The 16,035-nt window shown below is 40.1% G+C and overlaps 1 protein-coding gene across 2 annotated transcripts in view; it reads left to right on the forward strand.

Moving 5' to 3' along the window:
- Positions 1–16,035, forward strand: part of dock2-like (dedicator of cytokinesis protein 2) — a 156,382-nt gene that overhangs the window by 40,187 nt on the left and 100,160 nt on the right. For both annotated transcript variants that reach the window (XM_067456911.1, XM_067456912.1), the window contains exons 22-24: positions 1,906–2,014; positions 2,439–2,509; positions 3,288–3,394. In XM_067456911.1, coding sequence (XP_067313012.1) covers positions 1,906–2,014; positions 2,439–2,509; positions 3,288–3,394 — 287 coding nt within the window. The remainder of the gene's footprint in view (positions 1–1,905; positions 2,015–2,438; positions 2,510–3,287; positions 3,395–16,035) is intronic.

Here is a 16,035-nt window from a genome sequence, read left to right on the forward strand (position 1 = left end):
AAATGAGCCATCAGTTATTCAAGGCTCATTTCATTCATAGGTGTGTAACATATTTGCATACTGCCAGCCTATGGTTTTCATTGGCTATCTGTAAATGACGTCTCCTTTGTAGCTGAGCCTGGAAGAGTTTGGTGCATGTTGTTTAGGGCTGTCACTAAATTATTTTGGCAATTGAGTAATCGGTTTATTATTTGGCGACTTATTGAGTAATCAGATATTTTTTTGTAGTAGTAAATACAGACCTAAGCAAAGACGCAAGCCTTTAAAATGACTTAAAATACATATACAAGAACAATGAGGCAATGATATGTGGATCAAATTAAGTATAAAAAAAATCACTGTTGAAATACATAATATACAAAATACAAACAATCATCGTGTGTACATTATGTATTATAACAAATGCCTGCAGAGGGCGCCTACGGTCTTGAGTTGTTATACTCTACAGCCAATCAAATTCTTGTTTAATTGTTGTTTAATGATTTACCTTACAAATCTGGTTAGATGGCGCACATTGAGATGAACAACAGATGAACGTGACGCACAATAGTAGTCTACACACACGTAAATGAAGCGCATATTAAACCTGCGGGGCATATGTGCCTTTGTGAGGTTTTTAACTGCTTTTAATACATTGTGGAGCCTTAAAAAAGAGTCTAATAATGCGGTGGATTCATGGATCATGGATTCTTGTCAGTGGAATGTGCCACTTACGGTATTTTGCCGGTTACTCGACACGGGTAAATTGCAATCAAGGATTTTTTTTTAAATCGAGTAATCAGATTTAATCAAGGAACAGTGACAGCCATAAAGTTGTTCATGTTGAGAAGGCAAAGTTTTCTGCTGCCAAAACCAAAGCCACTTCTAAAGGATGATATTGATACGGTAAAGCTGACGCCGTTGTTACTGATCTGGAGCTGAAAATCAGATATGCTAATGGAAGCTTTTGGACATGCACTGTAATTGGTCGACCAACCAATTAATCTCTCTCCGCTCTAATTCATCCCAAAGGTGCTCTATCGGGTTGAGGTCAGGACTCTGTGCAGGCCAGTCAAGTTCCTCCACACCAAACTCGCTCATCCATGTCTTCATGGACCTTTCTTTGTGCTCTAGTGCGTAGTCATGTTGGAGCAGGAAGCGACAATCCCCAAACTGTTCCCACAAAGTTGGGAGCAGGAAATTGAGTTCCATTTAGAGTTCCTTTCACTGGAACTAAGGGGCCAAGCCTAACCCCTGAAAAACCACCTGACACCATAATCCCCCCTCCAACAAACTTTAGAAGTTGCCCTGTTTATCATCACCATAAGGTACCTGTTTGTGTTCAGTCAATAGACTTGTGGTGTCCAAGTTTGTAAATAAAGACTATATGATAGTTTCTAATATATTAGTATAGCGATTTACTTAATTCATCTCCCTCTTGCTGGTGTACCTTTGTATTGTGTGACAAACGACTTGGATCGTTTGTGATTCTGTCTTTAATGCTTCACTTTGCCAATTATTTATATTGTTAGCCTAGATAGCCCACAGTCATTATGCTACATTATATCGCCTTCTACTGAATATAAAATGCTCTGTAGTAGCCTACATTTTGTCATTTTAGAATGTTAAGTTCTACTTCTGTAGTTATTTTGGTGAAAGTAACTCAAAAAGTAATACAGGAGTAATGTAACGCATTACAATTATGAGACAGTAATATTGTAATGTAAAGAATTACTTTTAAATAACAGAATAATGATGTGCCGTATGGAGGTGGAACATCAGTTTGAAGATCTAGTTGTGTTGCGCCTGTTTAGCAGATTTAGTTGTATTTACAACACTGAAGACCAGCAGATTTAATGGCTGATGTGTGATACCGAGATGTGAAATGTACTACACTGTTCTCAAGCGTCCTCTGTCTCTCTTCAGACTGTATGAAGGCAAGGAACAGGCCGAGTTTGAAGAATCTCTCAAAAGTTTATTTGAGTCCATCAATAACCTGATGAAAAGTGACTACACCACTACACTACTGCAGCAGGTAAGAATGTGTGTCCTACTATACGGTTTTTAGCTTATTCAGTTCAATTATGCATAATTCACACATTAAATGTTTGATGACGCAGTGAGGCACAAAAGTCTGGGATTACTAGGCTCAGTTCACTCGGGTTTACCTGCTGAAAGTGTCCTGAAAGTGTATAATCGAGTCAGTTTGGACCATAAATTCAATACAAAGGTGTTACATAAGTGTTACAATTTGGCTTAATTGAGTAGTGACCTATACAATATAATTCAAAATATGTTAAAATATGATCGTTTATATGATCGCATATCATTAAATATGTGTATATATACACAATACATAATGGATATAATATGGGTATATATGGGTATCACGTTACAATAAGACCCTCTTGTTATTGTAACAACTGTGTGTGTGTGTGTGTGTGTGTGTGTGTGTGTAGGTGGCTGCTCTGAAGTATTTGCCCACAGTCTTGCAAGACGTGGAGACAGTTTTCGATCCTAAACTCCTCAGGTGAGTCTCCTAACAGCCTAAAACAAGCCCTGATCAGTCCTGACGCGGACGGCACAGACCGCTCTTAACTTGACCATCTCAATATGCCGTATTGACTGATGTACCGAGGAGCCTAACAACATTTTCTACAAGTGCTTGATGACACTTTAAAGACTGACGTCAAGTTTGTGACTTCAGTAACTGCAGAAATCAATCGCAACAATGGCAGAGGTTCTCCTTCATTCTGATGCTGATGGTCTTTAATGCACCTGTCCTCCTGCATTTCCCTGAGCTGCTCTCAAACACTAATGTTATTATAACCGTAATGTGACTTTAACCAAGCTGATCATGCGGCTAACTGAGGCAGATGTCTGATGACTCGGCTCCAGTTTCTCTCATTTGGATTGCAGAAGTAGAGTTTTATTTTGAGTGTTTTTATCTAGTTAGAGCTGGGGAGCTTGTGTGTAGCTTTAAGTGGTGTCCGATTCATCACTACACACACAACACAGGCCATTCTAGCGGCTTCGAGAGGGTCGATATGATACAGTAGTTTCTCACAGACACCGGTGGCGTTCAGGCTCGATCAATAAAGCACAGGTCACTTTCTCTGCCCGCGGCAGCTTTAACATTAATTTATGGATTCATTTTTTTCTATTTTTATCTTTTACTAAAAATACAAACTGGCAGTTACTGTTCTTCAAAAGCTGATTAAACTTGACTAAAACATCCCAAAACTGATTAGAGAAATTAAATGCATGAATCTTTTTTTTAATACATGTTGCTGTGTGTCTGTGTGCAGTAAGCTGCTGTATGATTTCTACACCTGCATTCCCCCGGATAAACTACAGAAACAGAAAGTGGCATCCATGACTGAGATAGTGGGCAGCAAACTCTTCCACAGACAAGGTGAAACACACACACACACACACACACACACACACACACACACACACACACACACACACACACACACACACACACACACACACACACACACACACACACACACACACACACACACACAATATACAATTTTTTAAAAACTAACACTAAACTAGAATTCTTCAATCTAGTCAAACACCGTTGTCTAAGCAAAGACTTTTAAATTGAAAGATTTTTTCCTCAAAATGTAGTGCTTATAAGTTCCCAGCATGCATTGTGGTTTGAATATAATATTTATTTACTGTTATAGGATTATTGTTTTACCCGTTAGCTTACTATTACTATTGATTGTATTACTGTTGAGTTTTAATGTTTGTTGACGCTTCGTAATTATAGTTATTTGTTGTGTTGTGAATGTGATATTAAGTCCTTATATTTTTAAATTTGCTGATTGTCACCAAAATTATACATTTTTTCTCACTAATTGAAACTTTGCTGAATGATAAATCAATGGTTGCTTTAGTGAATTCATTGGGTGATTGTGTAATTTTGCATTCAGTGAACGAACACATTCAAATTAAGTGTTGAATCTTTTTTTGTGCAAAAAGCCATATTTAATATTTTGTACTATTTTTAGGGTCCTATAGTTATATGCAAGTTCCCTTCCCTTCCCTTCCCTTCCCTTCCCTTCCCTTCCCTTCCCTTCCCTTCCCTTCCCTTCCCTTCCCTTCCCTTCCCTTCCCTTCCCTTCCCTTCCCTTCCCTTCCCTTCCCTTCCCTTCCCTTCCCTTCCCTTCCCTTCCCTTCCCTTCCCTTCCCTTCCCTTCCCTTCCCTTCCCTTCCCTTCCCTTCCCTTCCCTTCCCCTTCCCCTTCCCCTTCCCCTTCCCCTTCCCCTTCCCCTTCCCCTTCCCCTTCCCCCTTCCCCCTTCCCCCTTCCCCCTTCCCCCTTCCCCCTTCCCCCTTCCCCCTTCCCCCTTCCCCCTTCCCTTCCCTTCCCTTCCCTTCCCTTCCCTTCCCTTCCCTTCCCTTCCCTTCCCTTCCCTTCCCTTCCCTTCCCTTCCCTTCCCTTCCCTTCCCTTCCCTTCCCTTCCCTTCCCTTCCCTTCCCTTCCCTTCCCTTCCCTTCCCTTCCCTTCCCTTCCCCTTCCCCTTCCCCTTCCCCACAGTCTTTTCCTCCACTCTTTCTTTCGCTAGGTTTATATGATAGCCTCTGGCCTGCTCCTGCCAAACGGCCTGTTAACTAGATGCTATAAAGTGATGAATGGTGTGTGTGTGTGTGTGTGTGCATGCATGCTCTTTAACTTCAATGAGATGCAGACAGATGATGAATGTGTTTGTGTGTGTGTGTGTTTTACTAAAGACTCTGATGATTTTGCTCATGAGAGTCATGATGGATTGTTGACCACTAGTGATAGACACACACTCACATACAGTACATGGTGAAGTGTGTATTATTGGACCTGACGAGTTCTTGCATTTCATGTGCACTATTTTTTTAAATGGTTAATCTTATTAGATATTCTGACAGACGTGATTGCCTGTGACATTTTGTCTTGAGGCCTGAGTTTTAGAGATACTTTACTTGCAGGTCTAGTGTGAAATACAACAGCATTTTAGAAACCAACACTAGGCAGTATTGATCTGTTTTTGATCAGTTTGCCATGAAATCAGATACGATCTCTACACGAATGACATTTCTCACATTGGAGTCAACATCCTCTTAGTTTGCATGAGACATCAGGTTTCAGAAATAAATTTGTGCATTTTACGAGCACAATCATAAGTCGCTCCTTCCATATGTGTCCGGTGCGTTACTCATAAACATTCATGAGTGTTGCTCCTTCACCTCTACTGATTGGTCCAGGGCTGCTTGATATCACAATGCGAGGATTCCTCTTTTGTCCTGCATGATGCGGCAAGCTGTTTACTTATTCATATATTCGTGTGTCATTTTATTTATTTTTGAATTACCGTGTTCCCGTAAGCCGCCCTGACAGGCATTTTAATTGAAATTTATCCGGCCGGCCGCTGGAAAATGAGGCCCTATTTTGTGAAATGTCACTCTGAAATGAGCACGAGAGGAATGAGACATTTATATGCTGTATAATTACCTCTACTGTATTAGCCTCACCTGGAGGAGAAACAAGGCCTGATGGGAACAGCGACAGGTGGCAGTGAGCAGATGACGATGGCTGAATCTCCATTTGCAAAGTGACATTTAAAATAAAATAATTCTAACTCGTATAATAAAACACAAATAACAAAAATATAAACAATATAAATGAAAGTATAAAAAAAGCACACTGTGTAAGTAAAAAGTGCAAAATAATAGTCTCACAGTCTCCGCTCTAATTCATCCCAAAGGTGTTCTGTCGGGTCGAGGTCAGGACTTTGTGCAGGACAGTCAAGTTCCTCCACACCAAACACACTCATCCATGTGTTTATGGACCAACGCTTTGTGCACTGGAGCGCAGTCATGCTGGAGCAGGAAGCGGCCATACCCAAACTGTTCCCACTAAGTCGGGAGCATGAAATTGTCCAAAATGTCTTGGTATGCTGAAGCCCAACCCCTGAAAAACAATCCCACACTTTGGCTGGGCGATATGGAGCAAAAAAATATATCTCGATATATTTTGCTATATCTCGATATACGATATATATCTCTCTATCTTTACAGGAAAAATAACCCCCTAAAAACTACAGCAAAAACAAATATGCCAAATACCACAAATTCTTTTTTTTTATTGACGTGCAAAGAGGTAGTCAGTTCATGTAGGAACAAAGTGCTTTTGCGACATTTAAAAAAAAAAAACTCCCATATTACATAAATAATAATAATTTAACTGTAAAAATAAATAAATAATACATATATCCTTCTTTTCATTCATTTCCAGTGATGCCAGTAACGCGTTACATAGTAACGCGTTACTCTAATCTGACTACTTTTTTCCAGTAACGAGTAATCTAACGCGTTACTATTTCCAAACCAGTAATCAGATTAAAGTTACTTATCCAAGTCACTGTGAGTTACTATTTTAGTCATTTTCCTTTGTAAAAACCGACAGCTTATCAAAGTTCTCAGCCCGAGGGCTGGAGCTGTGTTTTTTATTTATTTATTTTATTTTTTACACTGTTGCAGCCATTAAAATAGTTCAGTTTTGTTTTTAATGTCAAAGTAGTTATTTTTCGTTTCGTTTTTTATTATCCTTATTTTGTTTGTTAAATTAAAGTTTATATAGGCAAGACAATTCAAGAGTTGGTTTGAGAGACTAGGCTATTAAACATGCGGTTAACTCACTGGGTCACATAAAAAAATTAAAACTTTAATTTAACAAACAAAAATTGCTCCAAACATTTTTCTAAATGAACTTAAAAAATAAACGAAACGAAATATAACTACTTTGACATTAAAAACAAAGTAGGCTAGTTATTATACCACCACAAAGGCATTTCTGACGAGCTGAGGCAGCTGATAGATTAGCCTACTGCTCACAACATGCTCGCAACGGTGCTCAAAAAACCCGAAACGGGCTACACAATCTAAACAAACAAACAAAAAAAGTACAGGCAGGTTGTCTTATAGCCTACCTTACACTTCAGCAAAATTAATATAAATCCGATCTTCAATTCCCGCGGTATATGCTCATTTAACGGAGTTCACATCAAAGCAAAAGATTCCAGCATTTTATTCAGCAGCTCATTTTAAATTCAATGATCGCAATATGAGAGAGAGAGCGACCTAAGCACTGGTAAGACCATTAGTCTCATTATTTTATATTGAAGATGATTGTGTTTTGTGTGACTTATTTTAAAGTTTCATTTACGGCCATATGCGTTGGCTTGCTTTACTCATCTGCAGCGATGTTGCAGTAGCACCGTCATATCTATCTGACTACAACATAACACGCTCTCACACATTTATTTTTTAATTATTTGCCAGGAGTAAAATTTACACATGTGGTTTAAACAACCAGATATATTTACATTTGTCCGGTTTAGTTTGAAATGCTTTCATGCACCTTCTGAATTGGTTTGTTTGAGTGATCGGAATTAAATACGTCTGGAAAGACTCTCGGAAGGCATTTAGGCCTAACGTTACTCCTGGTCATTTAGCAATCCGATAGATACCTGGTCAGAGAAAACGAATGAAGGAACCAGTTGTAAAAAGGCCATAACTCTAGCAGCTGCTCTGAAGAAACGGACTCTTTAACCCTGCGCGAGCCATATCTTGACAGTGGCGTAAGCTATCATGGTCTCATGTTGTTTCCACCAGCACATCTCATTGTTCATTTTAATTATTAAAATAAATATAAAACGAAGGAGAAGCCTAAAAAAGGGGGCGTAAAAAAGTCGGGACCGTCAGTCTCGGGCATAAATACAATAAAGTGTGTTGCTGTTGCCAAAAACGGTTGTCATTTCTATTTTGAGGCGGCAGCGGTGTTGTCGGCAACTGCTGAATGTAACTAATAAAGTAACTTGTAATCTAACTTAGTTACTTTTAAAATCAAGTAATCTGTAAAGTAACTAAGTTACTTTTTAAAGGAGTAATCAGTAATCAGTAATCAGATTACTTTTTCAAAGTAACTGTGGCAACACTGTTCATTTCATGCTTCCAAAAGATGAATCAAAGCAAATCTTTTTTACACTTAAAGTAAACAGTAAGCATTTTGCAGAAAGATGGGGGCATGACTGAGATATAAATAAACTGATTTTGTCATAACACCACTTCCTGTTAAATTTGTATCAAAATTCAAACAGTAGATGTCGCTCTCTTTACTAAAGCTTGACTGAGCGCCTCATCATGTGGATCATGTACACATGAGCCGATATTCACTTCTTTTCCAGTTACAGAACGAAATATGAACGTCAGAAGGTAGGCTATATGATAGGCTTAGGCTACAGCACAACTTACAGAAGAGCACTGTGTCTCATAGGACACCCGGGATGTCTCGTATTTCCCTCTTGGTTAAAACATGAATAGACCTATTCATCATAATCCCGTGATAAAGCTGACAAAATAATAATAGTAATGATATTGCAATCATTTTTAAATGTTTTCAAATGATATGCGATCATTTTGACATTTTAACCTAAAACCATGCAATCAGTTAGACACAAATCATAAACTGACATGATTGTGACCGCGTCTCGCACCAATAGTGTCAATCACCTGACTGTGGGTGAAACTTGTGATTTGAACTATGATGAACATTAATATTTCTTTATGAATTTTAGCAAGCAGTTGTGTTAGAAGGAAAAACGTGGTCTCTAAACTGAGTCTTGAACAACACACACGCTAGTCAACATGATAACTAATCCTCACCTGGTTGCGAACTCCGCTGTGTTCAATGAGACAACACGCGAGGGGAGGGGGAACAAAAGCAACGAGGCCGGAGGCACGTGAGCACAACACAGAGAAGGCAAACAAATAAAGAGTGGCGGAATCAGAGTCCAAATCCATATCGAGTTTAAAAAATATATTTTAAATATCGAGATATCGCCCTGCCCTATCCCACACCATAATCTCCCTCCACCAAACTTTACACTTGGCACAATGCAGTCAGGCAAGTACCGCTCTCCTGGCAACCGCCAAACCCAGACTCCTCCAACATGTATCCGATTCCTGACCTTAAAGGGTTACTTCAGCGATTAGCATATGGCTGTGTATCAGTAGAAACCCTGGAGTATATTCAAATGATTGTGCTTTCCCCCCTCATATCCCCCTGAGACAAGAGATTTATGCATTTTATTTCTGGAAAAATTCCTCCTATGATGCAAATTGACAATATTTTCATCATAGGAGGAATGTTTGCCCAAAGGCTAAAGACTACAGCCAGCAGAGGGAGCCATTTCTGCATGTTTTGACTCTGCGCATGGGGGATGGGAGATTACGCTCAGCTTGCAACTACACTCAGTAATTTAAACGGAGCTATGGTGAGCAATGTGCGTCTTCTGACTTCTCAAATTAATTTCTATGAAAGTTAAGCTTGTAAAGGCATGAACTGAAACGCGTGCCAGACTGAACTCGCGTTGTGAATGTATGCCGCGAGTGTAGTCGCGATTACCTCAGCTCTCATCACGAGACCTCATCAGCTCATTTCTCTCACTCCTGCAGTCAGTGCTCAGTGCTGTGATCCTCACGCGGCGACTCGCTCATTATATTGAACAGACACGTTCAGTTTTTAATTGTAGTGTCTTCTCTAACTCAGTCACTGTAATCAAGTTGGTGGCTTTGGGAATGGCCTCACAGGGCAGCGAAGCATTCTGGGAATTGTAGTCTTTCATCCCCATGAGACAAAAATAATTTTTTTGTCTTTTCTCAGTCTAAAAGGTACCAAATTAAAAAATAATTTCACATTTCTACTACATTGGTGACCCAGTTTAAATACAGATTCATCTTCCCAGCGCTGAAGTACCCCTTTAAGGATTTTTAATTCCCTTTTTTAAGTTGTATTTCATACTAAAGCAAGGCGGTATTTGACTGGTCAAGCATATCGATAGCAGACTGGAGGGAGTGGCCTCGAACGGCAACATGCCCAGTGCATTATGAGTGTTGAAGTTTTCATATTTGGCAAATGGGAAGGGATCAGGCTTTCCCGCTGTTTTCTCTAGTCAAGTAGCACTGATTTAAAAACAAATTTGCCTCTCACTGCATAGTAGAGTTTATTAAAGCCAGTGGTGAAGTACCCCTTTAAATACATATATGTCAAACATCTCATGACTCAGTCATGATAATTATGATGATGAGCATCTTTAGGCCTTTTGAACAGAAAACACGCACAGACACACTGAAATGTGGATCTACATTTGACACATTTAATTTCCACTTGAGGTGAAATTGGATTCATGAATAATAATATGAGAGCAGCTAGCTCAAATTATTCCGCTCGGAAACCTGACAGACGGAAATTATTGAATCGTTAAAAGAAAGAACGAGCGAATGAATTACCCAGAATCTCTCATCTGCCCACGGATCTGCCGCATTCTTTTAACTCGCGTCGTCAAAGAGATTTCAAATCGGCTGGTTTTGAAGAAGCATCTGCTGAAGTGAGAGCAGTTTGATTCTCTGAGATCAGAACAAACACACAAACCCTATCTGATCTCAGATCAGCAGTCCTGGACCGCACGGATGTCAGATGCATACAGACACAATCGCCATGCATAAAAGCCAAAGATTGAGATCAGTTTTAATGAAAGAGTTTCACTCAGAACTTTATCTAAATGTCTGACATTTTATTACACTATTCTGTGCACATGAAAAGTTATAATTTTTTAATACAATCTAATATAATATGCACACAGTCGTGTGAGATAATAAGCTCTATTTATCCACCCATCAGTCCTAGTTATTGTTTGATCTTTACTTTCTTCTTTGTGAATTGAAACCCATCAGAGCGATGAACCGCTGCAGCTCACTACTTTATTTTTCTTTTTCCCCCCGTGTGTGTGTCTGTTATTGTAGTATTATTTATATACGGTTAGCATATTATTAATATTTAGATGTTTTTTCTTGAATTTAAATTTTGCTGTGTGTGAGTATGTGTGTGCATATTTGTGTGTATGTGTACTATGTACATGTGTGTTTTTGTACAGAATGTGTGGATATGTGTGCATACGTGTGTGTTTGTTTGTTTATGTATGTATGTGTGCGCAATATTTATGCATATGTATTTGTGTGTACGTACGTGTGTATTTGTGCGTGTGCAGGAACTTCTGCATGTATGAGGTGTGTGTGCGCGCGCGTGTTGGCATTTTTGCATGTGTGTCTGTTTATATGTGCGGGTATGTGCATCTGAATGTGTGTGTATGGATTTGTGTGTGTGTGTGTGTGGATTTATTCATGCATATGAATTAGTTTCAAGCACTTCTTTAGGTCTTCACCTGTATCCTATCCAGGTGTCTGTACACGTTTTGAAGCTGGTCTGAGTTTGTGACCCTAATAATGAATTGATTTCTAGGCTTGATGAACACAATAAGAATGTACATTACATAACTAGAATAATATAGAAATTAAACACACACACACACACACACACACACACACACACACACACACACACACACACACACACACACACACACACACACACACACACACACACACACACACACACACACTCAGTAATACACAAATTTGCCATTATTCACTCTCTCTTGGCTGATCCATTAAAATGATGAAGTGCGACACACACACACACACACACACACACACACTCATCCCATCTGACTAATTCAAATGCAGTGAAAGTGAATTAAAGTTATTTCCACTCAGGCCTTAATGTGACTGTTGTTATGGTTACGGTTTGCCGAGGGCTTTTCTGACTATTTATCCTGCTGGGTTTAAAAGCATTACAACAGAGAAAAGACATTTCACTCTTATTTGTTAATTTTGTATCATTCATTTAGGTTCCTCCCCTTGTTTTTTCCATGTCACCATCTGTTGTTGGAAGTGTTGCACTCGATCTGTGGGCAGAATTTGTCACTGATTTCAACTGGGCTCTCAGACAGAGGATTTAAATGGATATATTTATTGGAATCAATATTGAAAATTGAGACTTTAAGGGGCTTTAATATCCTTCAGCTAAAACTTTTCAGCTTATAATCCAGTACCTGTCCTGTAGACCCGTTCGCAATTTGGTGTTGGGGGAATTTCTCATTTGAACTGAGTTAGTGGGTCCCTAGACATGAAAAATCACAGAGGTGCTCGTCCGCCATAGTGCCACGAATGACGTAGTGGTCAAATCAAATATGGCCGCCGATGGATGATGATGAAAATCCAACTTCTATGTTTCTGAATGTATATACACATGTAATACCTCCATTTAGACTTCCTATTGTATGTGGAATTAATTTCTGATATTGTTATGACCATAATGGTTGAATTTTAACCTTTAACAGGCATGGTCAAGGTAATTTTCCTATTCAGAAGACCTTGGCCATAACTTGGCCATTATTAGGAATAAAAGCCAGATGCAATAAGTTTAATTCTACTAAATCTGACATTTAACATTCATTGCTAATATTTTTTTAACATTAAGGATCATCTTGTCATTGAAATATCAAGGTCAACATATTTTTTTATTAAAAAATATTTTTTCTTTATAGTCACTTATTATTGTTTCCTTCAATTATTTGTTTTAATTATAACAAGACATGAAGAGAAGAAATGTAACAATTATAAACATCCTCTTTGAAGTTTTAGTTTAATTGGGTGTTAGTACAATGATAAACAATTGGGTGCAAATAAAACTATGTAGTAATAGCCTGACAAGATGTAGGGCCTGGGAACTTCCCATTGGCAGGGCTCAATCTGAGAGGCGGGATAAACGGTTGTCTTTCAAATTCACTCTGCACGCGATAGGATAGCGCTACAACCAACCAGAGCAACAAAGAAGGTGAACTAGAAGAAGGTGACTAGTTGATAGATTAAACTTTCGCTGTATCCGGTCGGCAAAACTCCGAACACATCTTCCCTTCTTAAGAATGATTTCAGTACCGTTCTTTTCTGAAAGAAAAGCTTAACTCTGAGTCTTCCAGAGTCGCGGCCAAAGCCAATTTGAAAGAACGCTGTTTGCCAGCTTCTTTGTTTACAAGTAGCACGCGGAACCTCCGCAACTCTGCTGTCATTATATTAAGCCCGCCCACCGACTCTATACACAATTTGATTGGCCTGACCAGAGTTTGTTTTTTACAGCTCACAATTCAACGAAGAGTTGCTAGACTACCCTGGCTGCAAATTAGCTTTCCTGCCGCTAGGGTGTGTCTAGATTTCTAAGCTAAAGAAGCAATAAAACTGATACAAATTACATCATATCAAATGAACTAAAAGTGCACCATATAGTCTGATTTCTCTCAAAGTGTACTGTATGTGTTCATGCATGTTAGTGGGATGGGTTTTTACAGGATGATTTTTCCATGGCAGAATATGGTGCATGAACTTCAGCAGCACAAAAGCCACATCGGCGATTGTCACACTTGCCTGCACACTTACTTAAGCCCCTTTCACACTGCACGTCGGACCCGCAATATTCCCGGAACAATGCCGGGTCGCCTTCTGTGTGAAAGCAACCACGTCCCGGGATTGATTATCGAATTCGACCCGGGTCGGGGACCTAGTAATATTGCGGTATTCGACCCGGGACGTGCGCTGTGTGAACAAAAGCCGAAACTAATGCCGCAACGTGTACGTAGTTATCGTGCGACTCCTAGAGCTTGTTTTTTCAATAACACAACCCTGCAGTGCCAGAAGAGCTCGTTGGTGTTTTAAACGCAGAGAGTGTTCGTATACAAAAGAAACTAAAATTAAACAAGCAGAAATGTGTGCAAACTGGACACAAGTCGAGACCACGGAGCTCCTTACTATCCGCGCTGAAGCTGAGATCGCTCGCCATTATACGTCACATCAGGATGTCACGTGTCAACTCGACCCGGGACCGTTAAGCGTTGTGTGTGAAAGCGCACATATTACGGCATTTCGCTGGCAGTGTGAATGGGCCAAATCTAGCGGCCCGGGAACAAATGCCGGGTCGCATTATCCGTGTATTTGCCGAAATCGCAGTGTGAAAGGGGCTTTACTGTGAGCAGACTTGGTGGTATGGGCTTCAGACATTTTCATGGCAGGGGTGTGCCAAAGTTGCAAGCAAGTGGCATGTCGTATGAACCAGAAAAGCCCCTCGTTGGATGTGGCCTCTGATCCCACTACTTGTGGAGGGGAGAGCATCAATTCCAGAACTTCCTCTGGTGTAGATTTCTATCCTGAAATCATCAAATGTCTTAGCTGCATTAGCTGTCTTAGCTTTACCTCTGTCAAGGTGTCTGCCTCTTCAAAGTTGGCTAAGTATTGCACTGGGTCAGAAGCCATAGCAGCATGTTTAGTCCCCATGTTGCTCATACAGTCATCTCCAGTCAGAATATGTCCTTTAACCACTGTCTTTGTCAGTGACGCATCAAGATGATAGCATGCTCACTGTTGATCAATTGGTGCGATGCTCAATAGTGAGATGAAGTGAGAAGTATCTTTTGATACTCCTGGTAAAATACAAGAAAAGTTAAATCTTGTCCTCTTATTTTTTGTGAACTCTGTCTAGTATTGTATACACAATACACAGTATAAGGGCAGACTATAAATTTAGTTAGTTCGCATGGACATGTCTTTTGAGATTCTTCAAAATAGGAAAATGACTATGACCATGCCATTTTGTGGGGGGGGGGGGGATGCTGTTTCATGCATACTGAGCTTTTTACACTGTTAAAGACTTGGATTCCCATCCTAAACATAGACAAAGTTTCAAAAACTAATGTTGGACGTTTGATGGAGTATTTCTGTGTTAAAAATACTCCTTCCGGTTTCTCACAAGTTTCAGAGAGTTTTTTTTCGGGTATGGCTCGGCTTGATGTCGATAGAGCGGAAGGTCCTTGTATGGGCCGTACGGGCTCTTCTCCCGGTAGGGTGAGCGCGCGTGTGACTAGAGCGAGAGAGGAAATGCACGCCCATAAACACTCCACGCCGCGCTCCACTTTATTCCTATGGGTGACATCAAGCAACTTCAACGCTTCAGCACAGCATTCCGGGAAGGCAGCACTGCATTTGAACCGATTTGAACGCAGAAATGACGGGAAGCTTCACAACATCGCTTCAGTCGCGTCTCAAAGTGGATCTCCACGGTCACTGCTGTCAGGACTTCACCAAATCATACCAAAGAAGTGTGTTTTTGACGGACCGGTCCCAGCGATAAAGGTTCGGTCCTGCTTTGGAAGCAGCCGGTGAGTAAAACTGCTTCAAATGTCTATGCTGTCGGCTATCGTCGCGTGAGTAAACATCAGTAAACGACACGATCACGTGCTTCGTCATTCAAATGCGCTAACGTTACTCCATTGTTGTTCTATGTATAAAGTTAGACTAGTATGACGTGCAAAACCGTTTTGCTTGCTACTGCTAAGGTTTAGTCGCATACAATAGTCCATAAACCGAATCAAACTGCGAGTAAACACACACAAATCCTGCTGTTAATTTTTCTCCTGTTCAATTTATTTCAGCCTCAGATTTGATTCTGGATCATTATCTGTATTAGCTGAGATAGCCATGGGTTTCTCCACGCTTGAGGACGTCACTGCTTCGTCCGCTCTCGTCTTTCTTTAGCTCCGCCCACTCGATACGCCTCCAGACGCTCGATCTTTTCCGGAAAGACTCTGTACAGCCCATATTTCTTTTATAAATATAATAAAACTAAAGACTTTTCGGAGATATGAAGGATGCAATACTACTCTATAGGTACTCAAGACTGACATGAGATTGACTGAAACTGAGTGTTTCACCCCCCCTTTAAGGTCAAAATCACCCAATATGGTCATATCAATAGCAGAAATGAATTCCACATACCATAATTAGTCAAAATAGAGGTATTACATGTGTATAAACATTCAGAAACAAATATGTTGGATTTTCATCGTCATCCGATGGCGGCCATATTTGATTGGACCACTACGTCATTCGTGGCACTATGGCGGACGAGCACCTCTGTGATTTTTCATGTCTAGGGACCCACTAACTCAGTTCAAATGAGAAATTCCCCCAACACCAAATTGCGAACGGGTCTACAGGCCAGGTCCAGGATTATTAAGCAAAACAAGTAATTCCACTGGCAGTGAAACTGGACCTGATTTTAC

The sequence above is a fragment of the Pseudorasbora parva genome, chromosome 11, assembly GCF_024679245.1.
Source record: "Pseudorasbora parva isolate DD20220531a chromosome 11, ASM2467924v1, whole genome shotgun sequence".
NCBI classification, from domain to species: Eukaryota; Metazoa; Chordata; class Actinopteri; order Cypriniformes; family Gobionidae; genus Pseudorasbora; species Pseudorasbora parva.